We start from the raw sequence: 17,408 nt of genomic DNA on the forward strand, positions 1-17,408 counted from the left end.
TACTTGATGAAAAATGTTATGATGAAGGTATGGAATTATCAACCATAATAATAAATAGAATAAATAAAATAAACAGAAGATCATTAGATTATATTAATGCGAAAGTATATTTTTATTATTCTTGGATACATGAGCTAGGAGGTAAATTATCACAAGTTCGACAGAAATTATTATTTATATATAGAAATGCATGCTTACATAGGGATATTATGACACAAACAGTTGTTGTAAATTTAATATTAAGAGATTATATTAAACATAATTTATATGATCTAGCTGTCAGATTTATAAGTAAAACTTCCTTTCCAGAAAATTTATCATCAAATGCACAGTATGCTAGATATTTATATTATATAGGGAAAATATTAGCTGTACAATTAGATTATAGTGAAGCACACAGAAAAATAACACAAGCCTTAAGAAAAGCTCCACAACATACACAAAGCGCAAAAGGATTCAAACTTGCAGCTACCAAAATGGAAATCGTTGTTGAATTATTAATGGGAGATATACCTGACCGTTCCATATTTAGTAATAAAATCATGTATAAAAAATTAATTCCATACAAACATGTTGTATCAGCTGTACGAAATGGAGATATCAACAAATTTGCTCAAGTTATGAATAATTACACAGACTTATTTATTCATGATGGTGTGTACTTATTGATTAAGAGAATTCACCACAATGTTATCAAAACGGCCTTAAGAATAATTAACCTTTCTTATTCAAGAATTTCGATCGTAAGAAAGAAAAAATAATAAAAATAAAACAAAAATAAAATAAAATAAAATAAAACAAAAAAAAAAAAATAATAAATTAATGTATGTGTGTTAAAAATTATATGTTATTTAATAATATTTTTGATTAATTTTTTTTTTTTACCTGAACGGTTCAGAATATTTTGTGCATTTGCACAAGAATATATAATGCATAATATATATATATATATATATATATATGTATATTTGTAATATTTTGAAATAAAATTTATTTTACCTGAACTGTTCAGAATATTTTGTAAAATTGTTTATAAATAAATGTCTATGTATATGTCTGTGTTAATATATATGTATATATATATATATATATTTATTTATTTACGTGGTGTTTTATTTTTATCCCTTTTTTAGAACGATATTGGCAAAAAGATTGGCATTGAGTCGTCCCTCGATGTGGTGGGAATAACTGCAAAAGCCATTCACGACGGTGTGATTGAAGGAACTATTGATTATGAAAATCAATATGTAGAGTCCAAATCTAATAGTGATATATATATAACAGGGGACCCTATGAAAACATTTCACAAGAGAATAGCTTTTTGTTTACAGTTATATTCGGATGCTATAAAAGCAATGCAATATCCAGATGAAAATGAAAAAAAAGAAAATGAGGAAGCAAAAGAGAGAAAAATGAGACAACAAGAGGAATTAGCTCAAGCCGAGGAAGGAGATCTGGGCGATGATAATGATTTGTTATAAGAAAGGATATAAGCGTAGCTATATCATAAAAAATGGAGTTTTTATAATCAATTCGAATAAATAAAAAAATATATATAATATGCACATATACACATATATATATATAAATATATATGTATATATATTTTTCCTTTTAAACTTTCTGCTCATTTTCTTTTTTATTTTTTTCATATTTTTTCATATATTTTCATATTTTTCATATTTTTTCATATTTTTTCATATTTTTTCATATTTTTTAAGTTGAAACCATCAAAAAAAAAAAAGATAGATACATAGATGGATAAATAAATAAATAAATAAATAATATAAAATAAAAACATACATAAAATATATAAAACAATATAATTATAAATTGTAATCATTTTAAAGAAAAATATGTTTTATTTTTTTATGTTCATATAAAAAAAATTATTATATGCTTTAATGAGATTTTATTATTAAAAAAAAAAATCACTTTTTAAGTGTACTTGGTCTTTCTCATTTGCATAAATAAAGAAAAATTTTGTTATTAATATAATTAATTTAGTGAACATCTCCATAATTATTATATATGAAGACAATACATTTCATTTATTATGTGACTTATTTATATACGAACAAAGAACAGAATTAAGAGAATATGTTTATGTCTTAAAAATTAAAACACACGTTCACTTTCATATTTTATATTATCATAAATGGCACCTTATTTTCAAGGGTGATACGAAAAAAATAAAGATCAAAAGCATATATAATAAAATATGTTTTTTTTTTTTTTTAAATATAATTTTTTTGAAATATTCTTTTTTTTTCTTATTTTTTTTGTTTTTTTTTTTTTTTTTTTTTTTGGTAAGTTAGTATTATAGTTGTTATACATAAGGTATGTATAGAACAATATAATTTAATTCAAGAATAAAAATATAAAGTTATATAATTTCAAAAGGATTATATTGGTATATATAAAAATGATGTGGAAAAAAAAAAAAAAAAAAAAAAAATTTTAATGAAAAATAAAAATAAGATATATATATATATATATATATAAATATACACATATATAAATTTATATATATATATATATACATCCATTTATGTATTAATGGGGAGCTTTAAAACTTCATTTTGTGTAAAACCATATCATTTCTTAAGGTAAATTTAGATTTTAAGTAATGAGCGAAGACTTTATTTTTTAAAATTTCTGGTTTTAACAAACTTCCAATATCTTTTTGTATACCTTCTAATTTCTGAACCTTTGGATCTTCTTTTCTGATTTCTTTAATTTTGTCAATAACATTATTCATAAAGAGGGCTTCATTTTTATTTTTTAAGAGTTTCTTTTGTTTTTTTTTAATTTCTAAGGTTTTAATAAAAGAATCATCATCAATATCTTGAGCATAGTTAAGGAAGTCATCTTTTAACTTGGCTATATTTTCAAAGTTAAAAATATTAGTAGATGTAACAACTAAATATCTTGAATCAACTCTTTTTAAAGGAACCCCATTAATTTCATATGGACCTACTACAGCTAATAATCCTGAATTTAAAATTTTGGTTATTATACATCTCTTACCCATATGTTTTCCTGTTAATATGATGGCTACCTTTCCTACTTCTATAGATTTCCTTAATTTTCTTTGTACAACATATTTCTTTTTGGAAGCAACTTTCCTTCCGAAGTATTTCTTGTTAATGGTTTTTTTTGCATTTACCGGTACTAAAACTTTTTTCTTTCCTTTCACATTATAGTGCTTTAATTCGTTGCTTGTGTTTGTCATTTTGTCGTTATATTATTTGGATATTTATAAATAAATATATAATAATAATAATATATAATAATATATATATATATAATATATATAAACTTGAAAATATTTATAAAATATTATATTATTTTATTTTCTTACTTTTCTATTAATTATTATTATTATTATTATATTTATATTTCTTATTATTTAATATATATATATATAATATAATATATAATATTATTTTTATTATTATTTTCTTATTTATTTAAATATTATAAAAATGAAAAAAATTCTATTTTTTTTTTTTTTTTTTAATTTTCAATTTACAAAAAGGGTATTTTTTCTTATAAAATAATTATTTTTATATTTATATATAAATAAAAAAAAAAAAAAAAAAAAATTTAATAATTATTAATTGTATAAAAATGTTTGTATGAAATGTTATGTATATATATATTTATATATATTATTTATTATATGATATTTTATTTATTAAATTTTTTAAAAAATATAATAATTATATAATATAATATAATATAATTATATTATTATAATATAAATAATAATGGGGTATATATATATATATATATATATAATTATATAATATATATTATATTTATTATATAATATATTGATAATAAATTATAATGATATCTTTTATTTATTATTTATATTACATTTATATATATAATATAATTAATTTTTATGTATTCATTAATATATATTAAATAATTTTGAAAAGAATATTTATAGAGGTATTTATTTATTTACTAAATTATATATTATATATATCATATGGGTATAATTTTTTTTCATACTAAAATATTATAATAATGTATAAACAAAAAATATAATAATATTATAAATATATACTATAATAATTATATATTATATTATATATATATATATTATATATTTTAATATTAGAAGAAAATATAATAAAAAATATAATTCTTATAAAAAAACTTTATAATAATAAAGGATGAAAAAAAAATACCTCTATAGTACATATATATAATATTTATACATTGTATATACTATATATATGTATAATATATTACATATTATATTATATTATATATATATATATATATATATATATATATAATATTATTTTAAATATATAAGAAGAAAATTATATATATATTTTTTTTTTATTATAAACAAATTTGTTTCCATATCAAAATAATTATTTTTATAGAACATAAAATTAATATATAATATTATATATATATTATTTTTGAAACTATAAAATTTGTAGGATTATTATAATATAATATAATATATGACATATTTATATATATATATAAAAGCCCTACTTATTTATTATATTCTCACAATTTTTTTTATATATCTTTTAAATATAAGGAAAAGAAATAATATATTTTCTTTTTCTTTTTCTTATTTTATTTAAACATGATTATATATATATATATATAAACTTTTAAAGTTCCGAATTTTTAATTGTATTTAAGTCATTTCTCCAGTATATATGTGTTTTCCTTATCACAGGATGAATAATAAATATATATTATATTTATATATTATGTATGTTTCCTTTTTTTTTTCTTTTTTTTTTTTTAAATTAAGAAATTATTACCATTCGAATCAATTTATAATTATTTCCTCTTTCTTTTTAATTATAAAAAAAAAAATATATATATATATATATATATTTATATATATTTATATATTTAAAAAAAAAAAAAAAAAAAAAACTGTAAATTAGTTGTAATAAAAATATTTTGTATCTCTATCTCCTTTATGTGTATAACAATTTAATATCTTACAATAAATTTTTTTTTTTTTTTGTTTTTTTTTTTTTTCTTTTATCTCCAAAGAATTACATTTTAATGACATATATAAACAACACGGAAGGTTTTCTATATAATATCATATAATATAATAATAATTGTTCTTATAAAATCTTTTAAATGTTCTCATGTTTAATATATATATATATATATATTTATAACTGTTCATCTTTATTCCTTTACAAAATAAATATAATTTTTAAAATATGAAAAAATATGTATGTTTTAAGGAGCGTAATAGTTTTATCAAATATAAAAAAAAATAAAAAATTTCTATAATATAGTTGTGTAAATAATATAATATAATATAAAAGAATATGGTTCATTTTGTTAATAGAGATTATGGCAACTCGTTATTATATAAAATAAATATGAATCACGTAAAATAAAAGCATATATGTATAATATTATATATATAATATAATATATATATATATAATTATATAATATATATATATATAATATTTTTATTTGAGATCATTTTAAATATATTTATATTACAATATATATATTATTATATATATATTATATATATATATATATTAACTTACATATTATATATATAATAAATGTAATGTATATGATATGTATATTATTTATACAATATTATAAATATATATATAATATATTATATTATATTATATAATATTTATATTATTTTATATTTTTTTATAAAAGAGAATGCCTGTATACAAAAAAAAAAAAAAAAAAAATATAAAACATATATTATATTATATTATATTATAATATAATATACAATTTAATACTACTATAATATTTATATGTCATAAATAAAAATATACCTTACCTTTATATATATAAATATAATATAATATATTGTATTATAATATAATATATATTTATTTTGTTCTATTTTTATTTATATATTTTTTTAATCTAATATTTTTAAATATATATTATTTTACAATTATAATAAGAGCACATAAAAGTATATTCAACAAACAAATTGTATATCTTTCAAGCCCAAGTTTTAAAGATATTGGATTAGAATTCAATTATCCCATAAAAATAAAATATATAAATAGATAAATATATATATATATATATATATATAATTATTTATTTATTTTGTTTATATTTGTTTATATTTTTATCAAAGAATTGTATTTTTTTTTTTTTTTCTTTTTCTTCTGAAATAATAGTGGAAAATGGATTTTGTAAGAATAAAATAAAAATAAAATAAAAATCTAAAAGATAATAAAGAATATATAAATGTTATATTTATATGCGTTGTTATATGTATCCATGTATATATATTAATACATATATATATATATATATTTATTTATTTATTTTATAAATGTATGATAAGTAAAAATATTAATAAAACAAAGCTTATGATACCTATTTTGGCATCTAAGTTTAAAAAGAAGAAAAAATACGTACACCCAAGAAAAATAATATACATATATTATATATATATATATATATATATATATATATATATATGTATGCATTTATTTATATATTTTATTTATTTATATATTTTATTTATTTATTTATTTATTCATTTGTATGCTTCCATACTCATGTAGAACAATTTTATAGTAATAAATACTATTTAAAATATTTCATTTTTTTTTTATTTTTTTTATTTTTTTTATTTTTTATTTTTTTCCTTTTTAGAAATTACTTGCTCCCAAAAATGACGTCAGAACTTTGAAGGTTCAAACAGTAGCATCATTTTGCAATGTGAAATTAAATATGCCGAACTTTGAACTTGGTAAAGATAACAAGACAGCCGATTTTTTAAAACACTCTCCGCTAGGTAGGTTGCCTGTTTTGGTTACGTCTCATGGTTCTATTTTTGAAAGTAATGCTGTTTGTAAATACCTTTGTAGTATTCATAGAGAAGGGGATTATTTAGGTAAGGGTTCTTTTGAAGAAGCACAAGTAAATATGTGGGTAGATTTCAACACATACGAATTAGAAATTCCTATGACTTGTTATATGAATAATAAATCCTGTGAGAAATCTTTAAAACATATAGAAGATACTTTAAAATGTTATAATAATCATTTATTATATAATCAATATATGGTTGGTAATTCAATTACTATTGCGGATATCTTTATTTCTGTCATATTATATTTTTCTTTAAATTCTGGTGCTTTGAATGAATCGATAGTTTTGAAATATAAAAACTTATATAGATTATATGACACTATAAGTAATCAAAAACAATTTAAATATGTTTTTGCTTGTGATCAAAATAAAAAGAAAAACACACAAGATAAATCAACAGGTGCAAAAAAAAAACAAGGAAACAATAAGAAAGATGATAATAATAATAATAATAATAATGATGCTGATAATCAACATGCTGATTTATTAAGTGATGATTTGGCAGAAAAAAAACAGCCAAAAAAAACAAACCCATTAGATTTATTACCACCATCGAATTTCTCACTGGATGAATGGAAATATAAATTTAGTAATGAAAAAGATTTATTAAATAATGCCATGCCACATTTCTGGAAAACATATGATCCAAATGGATTCTCCTTATATTATATGAAATATGATAAATTAGAAGATGAATGCCAAATATCATTTGTTGCATGTAATATGGCAGGTGGATTCTTACAAAGACTTGAAAACAATTTCTCAAAATATTCATTTGCCGTTGTTACTGTTTTGGGAGAAAATAAATCATATGACATCGAAGGTGTCTGGTTATTCAGAGGTACAGACATACCTTTTGAAATGAAAGATCACCCTTCTTTTGAATATCACATTTTTAAAAAATTAGATATTAATAATACACAAGACAAAAAAATTGTAGAAGAGTACTGGTGCTCAAAAGAAACGGTAGATAACAGACCTCTTGTCGACAGAAAGGTATGGAAATAAACAATATCTATCCTTCTTTGAGGAAAAATTTATTTTATATATATGTATACATTTTATGGATAGCATCAAAAAAAAAAAAAAAAAAAAAAAAAAAAAAAAAAAAATTATATAATAAAAACATGAGTACATTTTATTTGTAATTTACAAATTAATTACAGTTTTGTATATATTCAAACAATTTCCACATATTTGAAAAAAAATAAAAAATAAAAAATAAAATAAAATAAAAGTATATTATGCATATACTATATATATATATATATATATATATATATATATATATTATATATATTACCATTTCATATATGTTTATATATTTTATTTTTAATTTTTTTTCATCCATATTTCTTACATTTGTACTTAATAAAATTAATCATTATAAAACTGCAAATAAATGAAAATAGAACAATTTGTATATGGAGCAAACAAAATGAAAATATAAATAAATAAATAAATAAATAAATAAATAAATATATACAAATATATTTTTATTTATATATAATATATTCATTCTTACAAAGAATAATCATTTGTAACGTCTTACCATGTCATCTAATCTATCTCGAAATAATTTTTACCTTCAAATGCCTTGTGATAATCCACAGTAATATCTGGAAAGGATAATATTTTGTCTTTATTATCACTAAATAAATTTTTTATTAAATTTATTATGTCCATTTCATCATCCACTTCCTTTTTATTTCTATTATTATTTTCGTTGTCTAAGATAATTATTTCGTCATTTATCATGTCCTCAAAAAGATTATTATTGTCTTGTCTTTTTTCAAAAGTATCTAAAGGATTCAAATTATGGAAGTAAATTAAATACATAAAAAAAAAAAAATAAAAATAAATATATATATATATATATATATATGTATAATATGTATAATATGTCTTTCTTCTTTTTAAAAGAACATATATACTCTTACCCTTATCTCTTTTGTTATTCCTTTTTTGTATTACGTTTGTTATATGCGATATGTTATTTCCTGCTTTGTTCATGTTTACCATTTCGTTTTTTTTGTTCTCTTCTGTTTCTTCAATTTTAACAAAGTTTCCACAGCAGTAAGAAGAATGTCTTCTCCCTATAAATTTAAAAAAAAAAAAAAAAAAAAAAAAAAATTATATATAAGGAAAATATTTAAATACACTTTATATATATATATACATATATTTATTCATTTATATATTTTCTTTTTTTTTTTTTTTTTTTTTTTTTTTTTTTATTTTATTTTATTGCTTACACCATTTTTCTTTTGGTCCAGGAGGTCTGTTCATCGATCTTTTGACAAATCCAAAATGGGGTGGGTATTTTCTACACACACCCTTTTATAAAAAGAAAGAAGAAATAAAATAAAGTAAAATAAAATTCCATATATATGTGTTGTATATATATATATATATATATATATATATATATATACATTTACATATTTGTCATACTTTTGTATTTTTTTTATTTTAACTGTGCAGCGCCATATATGATTTCGATAAAAATTTACTTCATCATGAAAAGTGTGATAAATCGTTATATGCAATCCAGTAGCTCTATTTATTCTGTACATGTGTTTTTTAAACTCCTTAATTTAAAATTTGTACATATATATGTAAATATGTACATACTTAGATTTATTTATTTCTATTTTTTTTTTTTTTACTGGTCCATGTCCATCATGCTTCCTATTACTTCTTGTTAAAAACAAAAAGGCATGGATCATTTCATGTAATAAGGTTTCCTTCAAAATAAAACATATATAAAAATATATAAATATATATGTATATATTTTATATTTATGTTCATTTATGATTATATCGTCTCACCCTATATTCTTTTATTTTCCTCAGCTTTAGTAGTGGTAACGATAAGCGAATACAACAATATCCAGACTTCTAAAAAAAAAAAAAAAAAAAAAAAAAAAAAAAAATATATAATATATATATCATATATTATGTTTCTTTTTTGGATAATATTCTCATATATATGTATATATTGATTGATTTATAATTAAGGATACCTTAAATATACATATCCCTGCACACAATTTCATTTTATTACTCCAATTTACATGTACAGATGACAATTTATTAAAAAAATATTTTCCATTATATTCTGAAAATAATTCATGTAAATCTGGAAATTCGGTATCCTCTAAGAAAAAAAAAAAAAAAAAAAAAAAAAAAAACACATTTCAATATATTCTTATAATATATATATATATATATATATATATTTTTTTTTTTTTTTACTTGATTCGTCATATATGATTGCATCTTCTACACACTCTATATCAGAGGTGTCAAAAATATATGTATTTTTATTTTCTTTATTTTTTTTTTTATTTTTTTTATTTTTTAATTTTTTTTTTTTTTCTTTTTTATTATAAATAATTTTATCCTTTGATTCTTCATCAGAATCAAGTTTAATAGAACTTAATTGTCTTATAACCTCCAATGTATCTAAATCTTCTTCTGACATTTCACCATCAGTCATATTAATCATTACCTCATTTGATCTCTCCTTTGTTAAGGATATATCATTATATGAATTGATTTCATCCAGAATATTTTGGTTTCTATGATTTTCTACAGTTTCCTCATTATAATTATTTATACATTCTATAATAGATTTTTGTCTTCTTTTTTTCCCACTTTTTTCTAAGTACTCCGTCTCGACAGATGTTAATTTATTTATATCACCCTCCATAAGGATAAATAAAATGAAATGAAATAAATAAATGAATAAATAAAAATATGGGTATATTATTATATTTCAATGCATATTAGAAAATAGGCATCATACTTCAATTTTTTTTATTTAAAAATATATATATATATATATATATATATATATATGTATATATACATATTCATCCAATTTTTTATGTACTCTAAATTTTACATTATCATTATGGAGAAAAAAAAAAAAAAAAAAAAAAAAATCAAATGTCTACATTTTTTTTTTTTATTCATTTTAACGTATTGTATTAATATATAAATAATAATAATTTGCATTTCTCGTAATATTATATTATTTCATATCATTTTTATATTTCTTGTAAAGACTAATAATATATTATTTAAAAAATTAATAACGTAATAATTAATGTTTATTTTACGGTCCCTCCCACTCTCTCTCTCCCTCGGTATTTATATATATATATATATATATATATATATAAAATATATTTTTTTTTTTTTTTTTTGTTGTTCCTAACATATTAATTTTTATTATTTTCATGACACCATCTAACCAATTTGAATATATTTTTTGTAATATATAATGTGTGTATAATATTACAAATAAGCGACATATTATATTATGTAAATAAATATATACATATGTATATTTATATATGTATATCATTTTATGGAGTATCTAAAATAAATGTGTGTACTGCTTTATATATATATATATATATATATATAATATTCTATTTATCCCGTTTGGTCATATATATATTCTGAAACCTGGCACACTTCTACATTTTTTTTTTTTTTTTTTATAAAAATATATTTCATTTGATATTATATAAAATAAAAAAATAATAAATAAAATAATAATGATTTATAATTAAATATATATACAAATTGTATTAATTTTATGTAATATATATATATATATATATATATATATATATATATATATGTATATATATTTTTTTTTTTTTTTTTTTTTTCTCCTTTATTTTGATTGAAGATTCTTATAAGGTATAAAAATATTTTATATATGTCACCTATAAATCCCTTTGTATAAGTTATCCATTTTGTTTACGAATTTCAGAAGATTCCCAATAAAATCATGTTATTAAAAAGGGACCTGTTTTATATTAAAAAAAATTATGTCATGTCCTTTTCTTTTTTTCCACATTGTAAAATAAAGAAAAATGATAAGGCTTATCAAAGTGCTTATAATTTGATGTTCTATTATAATAATAAAAGATATAATACAAATATTAACTTAACCAAAAGGGAAAATAATTTATTCGAAGAAGAACTAACAAAAGTTTTCAAAGAATATCCAATTCTTAAAAGAAATAATATATCAGAATATGAAGAAATATTAATAAAAGAAGATGATACAAACAAAAAGTATAAAATTGGAGATATCATTTCTTTAGATGATCATTCCTTTGGTGTAGTTTTACAAATTAATCAAAATAATACAATCATAGGAAAAATTTATGAAAAAAATATAAAAAATAAACATATCAACAATAATATTATTGATATTGATATTAATATTAATGAAAAAAAAAATGTATACTCTCCATATGAATATTTAAAATATTTATTTTCAAAACATAATAAATTAAATATATTTCATCATGATAACAAAGAAATTTATCATAAACGATCCATTAAAAAACAATTACACAGTAATATCTTCTTAATCGATATCTTCAATAAAATAAAATACGGACAAAAAATATGTGTAATCGGAGAAACAGATACACCAAAAAATGTTATGCTCCTTTCCTTAATTTATGAAAATCTATTAATCAACACAATTTGTAAAAATGAAAACCTTTTCATCATTTGCTCAAATATGCATAAATCAGAATTAAAGTTTTTTTTTCAAAAATTACATGAACTGTTCAGGCAAATGTTGAACAAGTCAGGTAAAAAAAAAAAAAATAATAATAATAATAATAATAATAATAATAAAGAAATAGACAATATAAAGAAGGTAAATATGAAAATAGAAAATATGAATGAAAATAAGGATCTATATGAGATGAATATTCTTGAAAAATTATACTCAGAAAATAATATTTATGAAGAAGATGATATTAAAATACCGAATGATATATTGTGGATAAATTCTACAACACACTATGACACACAGTTTTCTTGTTACCTTGCCCCTATATTAACAACATATAATTTGAATGAATATAAAAAAAAGTATAAAAATATAATAATGGTATTTTATAATGTAACCACATATAATGAAATAGTTACAGATTTGCAAAGTTATATGAATATATATATGAAAAATTATTATAATAATAAAAAAATTGAAGAAAAAGAAAGTAAAATAAAAAATATTTGGAAAGATGATTTTTTTATTACATCCTTACCTTTGTCCGCACATAGTATTATTTCAAAATATTTATCATATACAATGTATCCACATTATAAAGAAGAACAAATAGAAGCAACAACAAAAAAAAATAAGTGTATATATGATAGTACATCATTTCAAAACAGTACGATTGGTGCACATGAAAAAAATGATATGTCATATACATTAGATAGTTATAAATATTATGATTATATAAATTTAAAAGGAAATATAAATATCGATAACTTACCAAAAAATAATATATCAAATAGTGTTACTTCATTTTGTTTTATTAATAAAGCACAACATGAATTAAATCGAATTAATGATTATGCATTATCTTTATGCGATAATTATATATTACTAATAGGTAATAAATATGACATAAATCCTGAAATGGATATTAATTCCTTTTTAAATATTGAAATTATGGAAAATAATCAAATATGGTACATTATCAAAAAAGATATTCAACATATTTTTAATAAAAGAGAAGAATATATTAAATTAATTGAAAGTAAACGTAAAATGAATATATATATAGATCATTGGGAAGAAGAAAATTTTGTGCATTATAATAATATATATTATATTATTGTCTATAAAAATTTTAAAATCTTCAATTTAAATTCTTTTCAACTACTTGTCTTATTAAGGTCATTAATATATTCCAATTTTACCAACCCACATATTTCAAAAGACCATATTCATATTTTTTATCAACAATTTTTTGATTATTATTATCAGAATTTCAAATATTTTTCTATATTACATGATGAATATTATAAAAATTTAAAAAACTTTAAACAAAAGCAAGGAGCACAAGAATTTATTAATAAAGTTGACACTGTCATAAAATATATAAAGCCCAATTTTAAAAACGAAAAAAATTTTATTTAAATCATTAAAGCATAATGTTTATGATCAATATGAAAAACAAAATATATTATTTGTTTTGTAATTAAAGTCTTTTTTTTTTTTTTTTTTTTTTTTTTTTTGTTATGACTTGTTCATAATTTTTTTTATCCAAAATGTAATGATAAAAAATATATTTTTTAAATTTACAAAAAAATAAATCAATAAATAAATAAATAAATAAATACATACATATATATATATATATATATATATATATATATTAAAATATTGCAAAAATATATGGATAAATTACACTTTATTTTATTTTTTTATTTTTTATTCACCTGATGAATAATCGTTATAATCATTGTCATACGAATCAATATCGTTATCCATATCGTTATCCATGTCACTATCCATGTCACTATCCATGTCACTATCCATGTCACTATCCATGTCACTATCAATGTCACTATCAATGTCACTATCAATGTCATTATCCACATCATTATCCACATCATTATCCACATCATTATCCACATCATTATCCACGTCACTATCCACATCATTATCCATATCGTCATCATCATATTCGTCATTATCTTCTGCCTCTTCTTCATCTTGATCATCTTCTTCATTTATAACATTAGTTATGTCATCCTGGACCTGATCTATATTATTAATATTTTTCATTACATTAACCCGTTTGTCCTTGGATGTTTTGTTAGCATTTCTTAATTTGTCTAATTCATCAAATTCGATATCTTTAAATTCATTTTTCGTTTTTTGCTTATCATATTTATTATCAAATGTATTATCTCCTTGATCATATATATCTTGGTCATCAATTTTTTTAATATCATTTTCTAAATTTGCGTTTTCATTTATGTTTTTACGATTTTGTTCATTTATGTTTGCATTTTCATTTTGACTTATTGCAGCTTTTAGAATAATATTATCTTTTAACTCATCCTCCGTATTTTTCAAAATAATTTTGTCAATGTTATTTATTACAAGGTTTAATATTTTTTGATTATTAAGATTAATAATTACATGGAAAACACTTGGGGATCCTAGTAATATTCCTTCGACAGGTTGAAGGATGTTATCTTTAAAAAAGACAACAACTTCTTTACCTATATTATTATTCCAGTCTCTTCTACATATTAATATATTTTTTTTAGGTAAAGACGATACAACTAATTCAAAGAATGGCAAAATAACTATTTCATCATCAATTTCAAGTACTTTTAATCTTTCAGCAATTTTTTTGACGAGTTGTTTTAAATCGAAGAGTGTAATTTTATAATTTTTTCCTTCTTCTACTTTAACGAAGATATCGATTTTCCCAGCATACCATGTAACATCATATAGATCTAAATTAGATGGTCTTCTTAATTCTTTAAATGGATAATCATACATAATTACATCTCTGATAACTTCTTCTGTTCTTTTTCTCCATAAACAATTTAATGGATCATCCCATTCATATAATATTTCGTTTATTGGAGATTTGGCTCTAGTATATAAAACATTATCTTCTAATAATCGAAAATTCGTGTATTTATTTTGTGACTCTTTTAAATTAATTTCTTGTCCAAATGTTGGATCGTTCTTCATGTGATCACTTATATTATGTATCATATTATTTATGGACTTATTATTTATATTATTTCTCATATCATCTATAATATCGTCTGATGATGGATTATTTCCATACAATTTGGTTAATTCATTTAAACGACCAACCTTAACACTCGGAATTTGAATATCACTTATATTGTTCATTTTGTCGTTCATATGATCACTTGGCCATGAGGTTAAATTTTCTTTATTATCATATGCATCTTTCATATCCATAAACATTTGGCTACCTGCGCTATTTTTACGTATATTATTTATTTCTTCATCTTTTTCTTTTCTATATTTTTCATATTTTTCATAATATAACTTTTTTATATATGGAGGAAATAAATTAATTTCATCTTTGCTTAAGGTCCATTTAGATCGTGAAACCGTTTTTCTTTCATCCCATTTTACAATTTCTTCTTTTGCTTCTTTAATACTTTTTATTTCTTTTTTATAGTATAATTTTCTAATATCATCTGTAGTGATATTTTTTTCCTTATGTAATAAATCAAATAAATCATCATTCGTAAGCACATTATTACTATTGTTATTATTTTTACTTTCTGTTTTATACATACAATTTTTATTATTTTCTTCTTTATCATTATTTGGATCCTTTTGTATAGTAGTAGCACGCTTATGTAATGTTTCTGAAACATTTTTGTTAATATCTTTCTTGTTTATTATGCCTTTCATTTGTTCGTTGATTAATTTTTCTTTATATTGATAATAACCTGTTTTATCATATGTTATATTATATTCCATTTCCATATCTGTTTTATCATATTCTATATTATTTTGATGTTTTATTAATTCTTCTGTCGATGGCCATGGGCCTATACCATTAAATGCAGCATCATATTCTGTAAGATCATCTTCTAAATCATTTTTATCAAAACAATTTAACGTAGCACATTGATCCGTATCATTTTTTATTTTATCTTTTAAAAAATAAAGTGAATATCTTGGATTATTTACATCCACATTTTTAATTAAAGCAGGGTGTATATATTTCTCATATTCCACATCTTCAATATAATCATCTATCGTTGGTTCAGGTAAATCTTTGCTCTCTTTCATTTTCTCTTCATTCCATTTTTTATATTCTTCATAAGACATTTTCTTTATACCATGTGTTAATTTAGGACAATTTTTATCCTTCTCTTGTTTATCGCTCACATTATCGTTATTATTCTCATTATATGTTTTTGTGTAAAGATTGTTAGGTACTGATATATACGGATAGCTAAAAAAAGAAAATTATAAATACATATATATATATATATATATATATATATATATAACTACACACTCATATGTATATACATATATATATATATATATATATATATATATTATATAATTTTTACATTGGCTCTTCGGGAATGTTATATTTAATATACTCTTCAGGTATCGTATTTTCAAACGTTTTTGTTATATTAGATGAATATATTTCCTTTCTTCTTTGCTTCCTCTTTATCTCATACAAATCATTTTTAATAAAATTCAAAGGCAACCTTTCTTTTGTTTTAATGTGAAAAGGAATTAAGCTATAAAAATAAGTAAAGGTAAATATATAAACACAAAAAAAATGTGTACATACTAAAAATTATACATATATGTATATTTTTATTTACTCTTACATATATTTTATATACCTATAATTACATGCTAGTGTTTTTCCACTATAAGATTTAGAGACAAAAAAAATTATATATAAAAAAAAAATCAACAATACATTCTTATATTTTTTTTTCTCTTTTGAGTACATAAAAAAAAACATCCTAATATTTGTCAAATTTCAAAATAAATAAAATGAAATAAGAAAAAAAAAAAAAAAAAAGAAAATTATAATATACAGTCACAGCACTTCACTCAATTCATTTTACAAATTGGTATATATACCCATAACATATTCCCATTTACAAATTTGTTTCATATATATTATCATTCAACT

General features: G+C 19.4%; 6 protein-coding genes across 6 annotated transcripts in view; 3 read left to right on the top strand and 3 right to left on the bottom strand.

The window, feature by feature from the left end:
- PF3D7_1338100 (26S proteasome regulatory subunit RPN3, putative) overlaps positions 1-1,481 on the top strand; it is a gene marked incomplete at both ends in the record, with an annotated part of 1,902 nt that extends 421 nt beyond the window's left edge. Inside the window, 2 exons of the mRNA XM_001350072.1 lie at positions 1-743; positions 1,134-1,481. The exon at positions 1-743 is cut by the window's left edge and continues 421 nt beyond it. Of these exons, the coding sequence (XP_001350108.1) occupies positions 1-743; positions 1,134-1,481 (1,091 nt within the window). The remainder of the gene's footprint in view (positions 744-1,133) is intronic.
- Positions 1,482-2,569: 1,088 nt separating this feature from the next.
- Positions 2,570-3,235, bottom strand: PF3D7_1338200 (60S ribosomal protein L6, putative; the record flags this gene model as incomplete). The annotated part of the gene is made up of 1 exon (XM_001350073.1): positions 2,570-3,235. One exon carries the CDS (start codon positions 3,233-3,235, stop codon positions 2,570-2,572), a length of 666 nt encoding a protein of 221 aa, XP_001350109.1.
- A 2,956-nt stretch (positions 3,236-6,191) lies between these two features.
- PF3D7_1338300 (elongation factor 1-gamma, putative) lies at positions 6,192-7,896 on the top strand (the record flags this gene model as incomplete). The annotated part of the gene is made up of 2 exons (XM_001350074.2): positions 6,192-6,200; positions 6,670-7,896. 2 exons carry the CDS (start codon positions 6,192-6,194, stop codon positions 7,894-7,896), a joined length of 1,236 nt encoding a protein of 411 aa, XP_001350110.2.
- A 552-nt stretch (positions 7,897-8,448) lies between these two features.
- PF3D7_1338400 (SprT-like domain-containing protein, putative) lies at positions 8,449-10,603 on the bottom strand (the record flags this gene model as incomplete). The annotated part of the gene is made up of 8 exons (XM_001350075.1): positions 8,449-8,690; positions 8,829-8,984; positions 9,144-9,225; positions 9,366-9,479; positions 9,558-9,635; positions 9,721-9,789; positions 9,915-10,048; positions 10,147-10,603. 8 exons carry the CDS (start codon positions 10,601-10,603, stop codon positions 8,449-8,451), a joined length of 1,332 nt encoding a protein of 443 aa, XP_001350111.1.
- A 1,095-nt stretch (positions 10,604-11,698) lies between these two features.
- Positions 11,699-13,864, top strand: PF3D7_1338500 (conserved Plasmodium protein, unknown function; the record flags this gene model as incomplete). Its single annotated transcript, XM_001350076.1, has 1 exon — positions 11,699-13,864. One exon carries the CDS (start codon positions 11,699-11,701, stop codon positions 13,862-13,864), a length of 2,166 nt encoding a protein of 721 aa, XP_001350112.1.
- A 294-nt stretch (positions 13,865-14,158) lies between these two features.
- On the bottom strand, positions 14,159-17,234 carry PF3D7_1338600 (conserved protein, unknown function; the record flags this gene model as incomplete). Its single annotated transcript, XM_002809010.1, has 3 exons — positions 14,159-16,697; positions 16,822-17,001; positions 17,110-17,234. The coding sequence occupies 3 exons, from the start codon at positions 17,232-17,234 to the stop codon at positions 14,159-14,161; spliced, it is 2,844 nt and encodes a 947-aa protein (XP_002809056.1).
- Positions 17,235-17,408: the final 174 nt, after the last annotated feature.

The sequence above is a fragment of the Plasmodium falciparum genome, assembly GCF_000002765.6.
Source record: "Plasmodium falciparum 3D7 genome assembly, chromosome: 13".
Lineage (NCBI taxonomy): Eukaryota > Apicomplexa > Aconoidasida > Haemosporida > Plasmodiidae > Plasmodium > Plasmodium falciparum.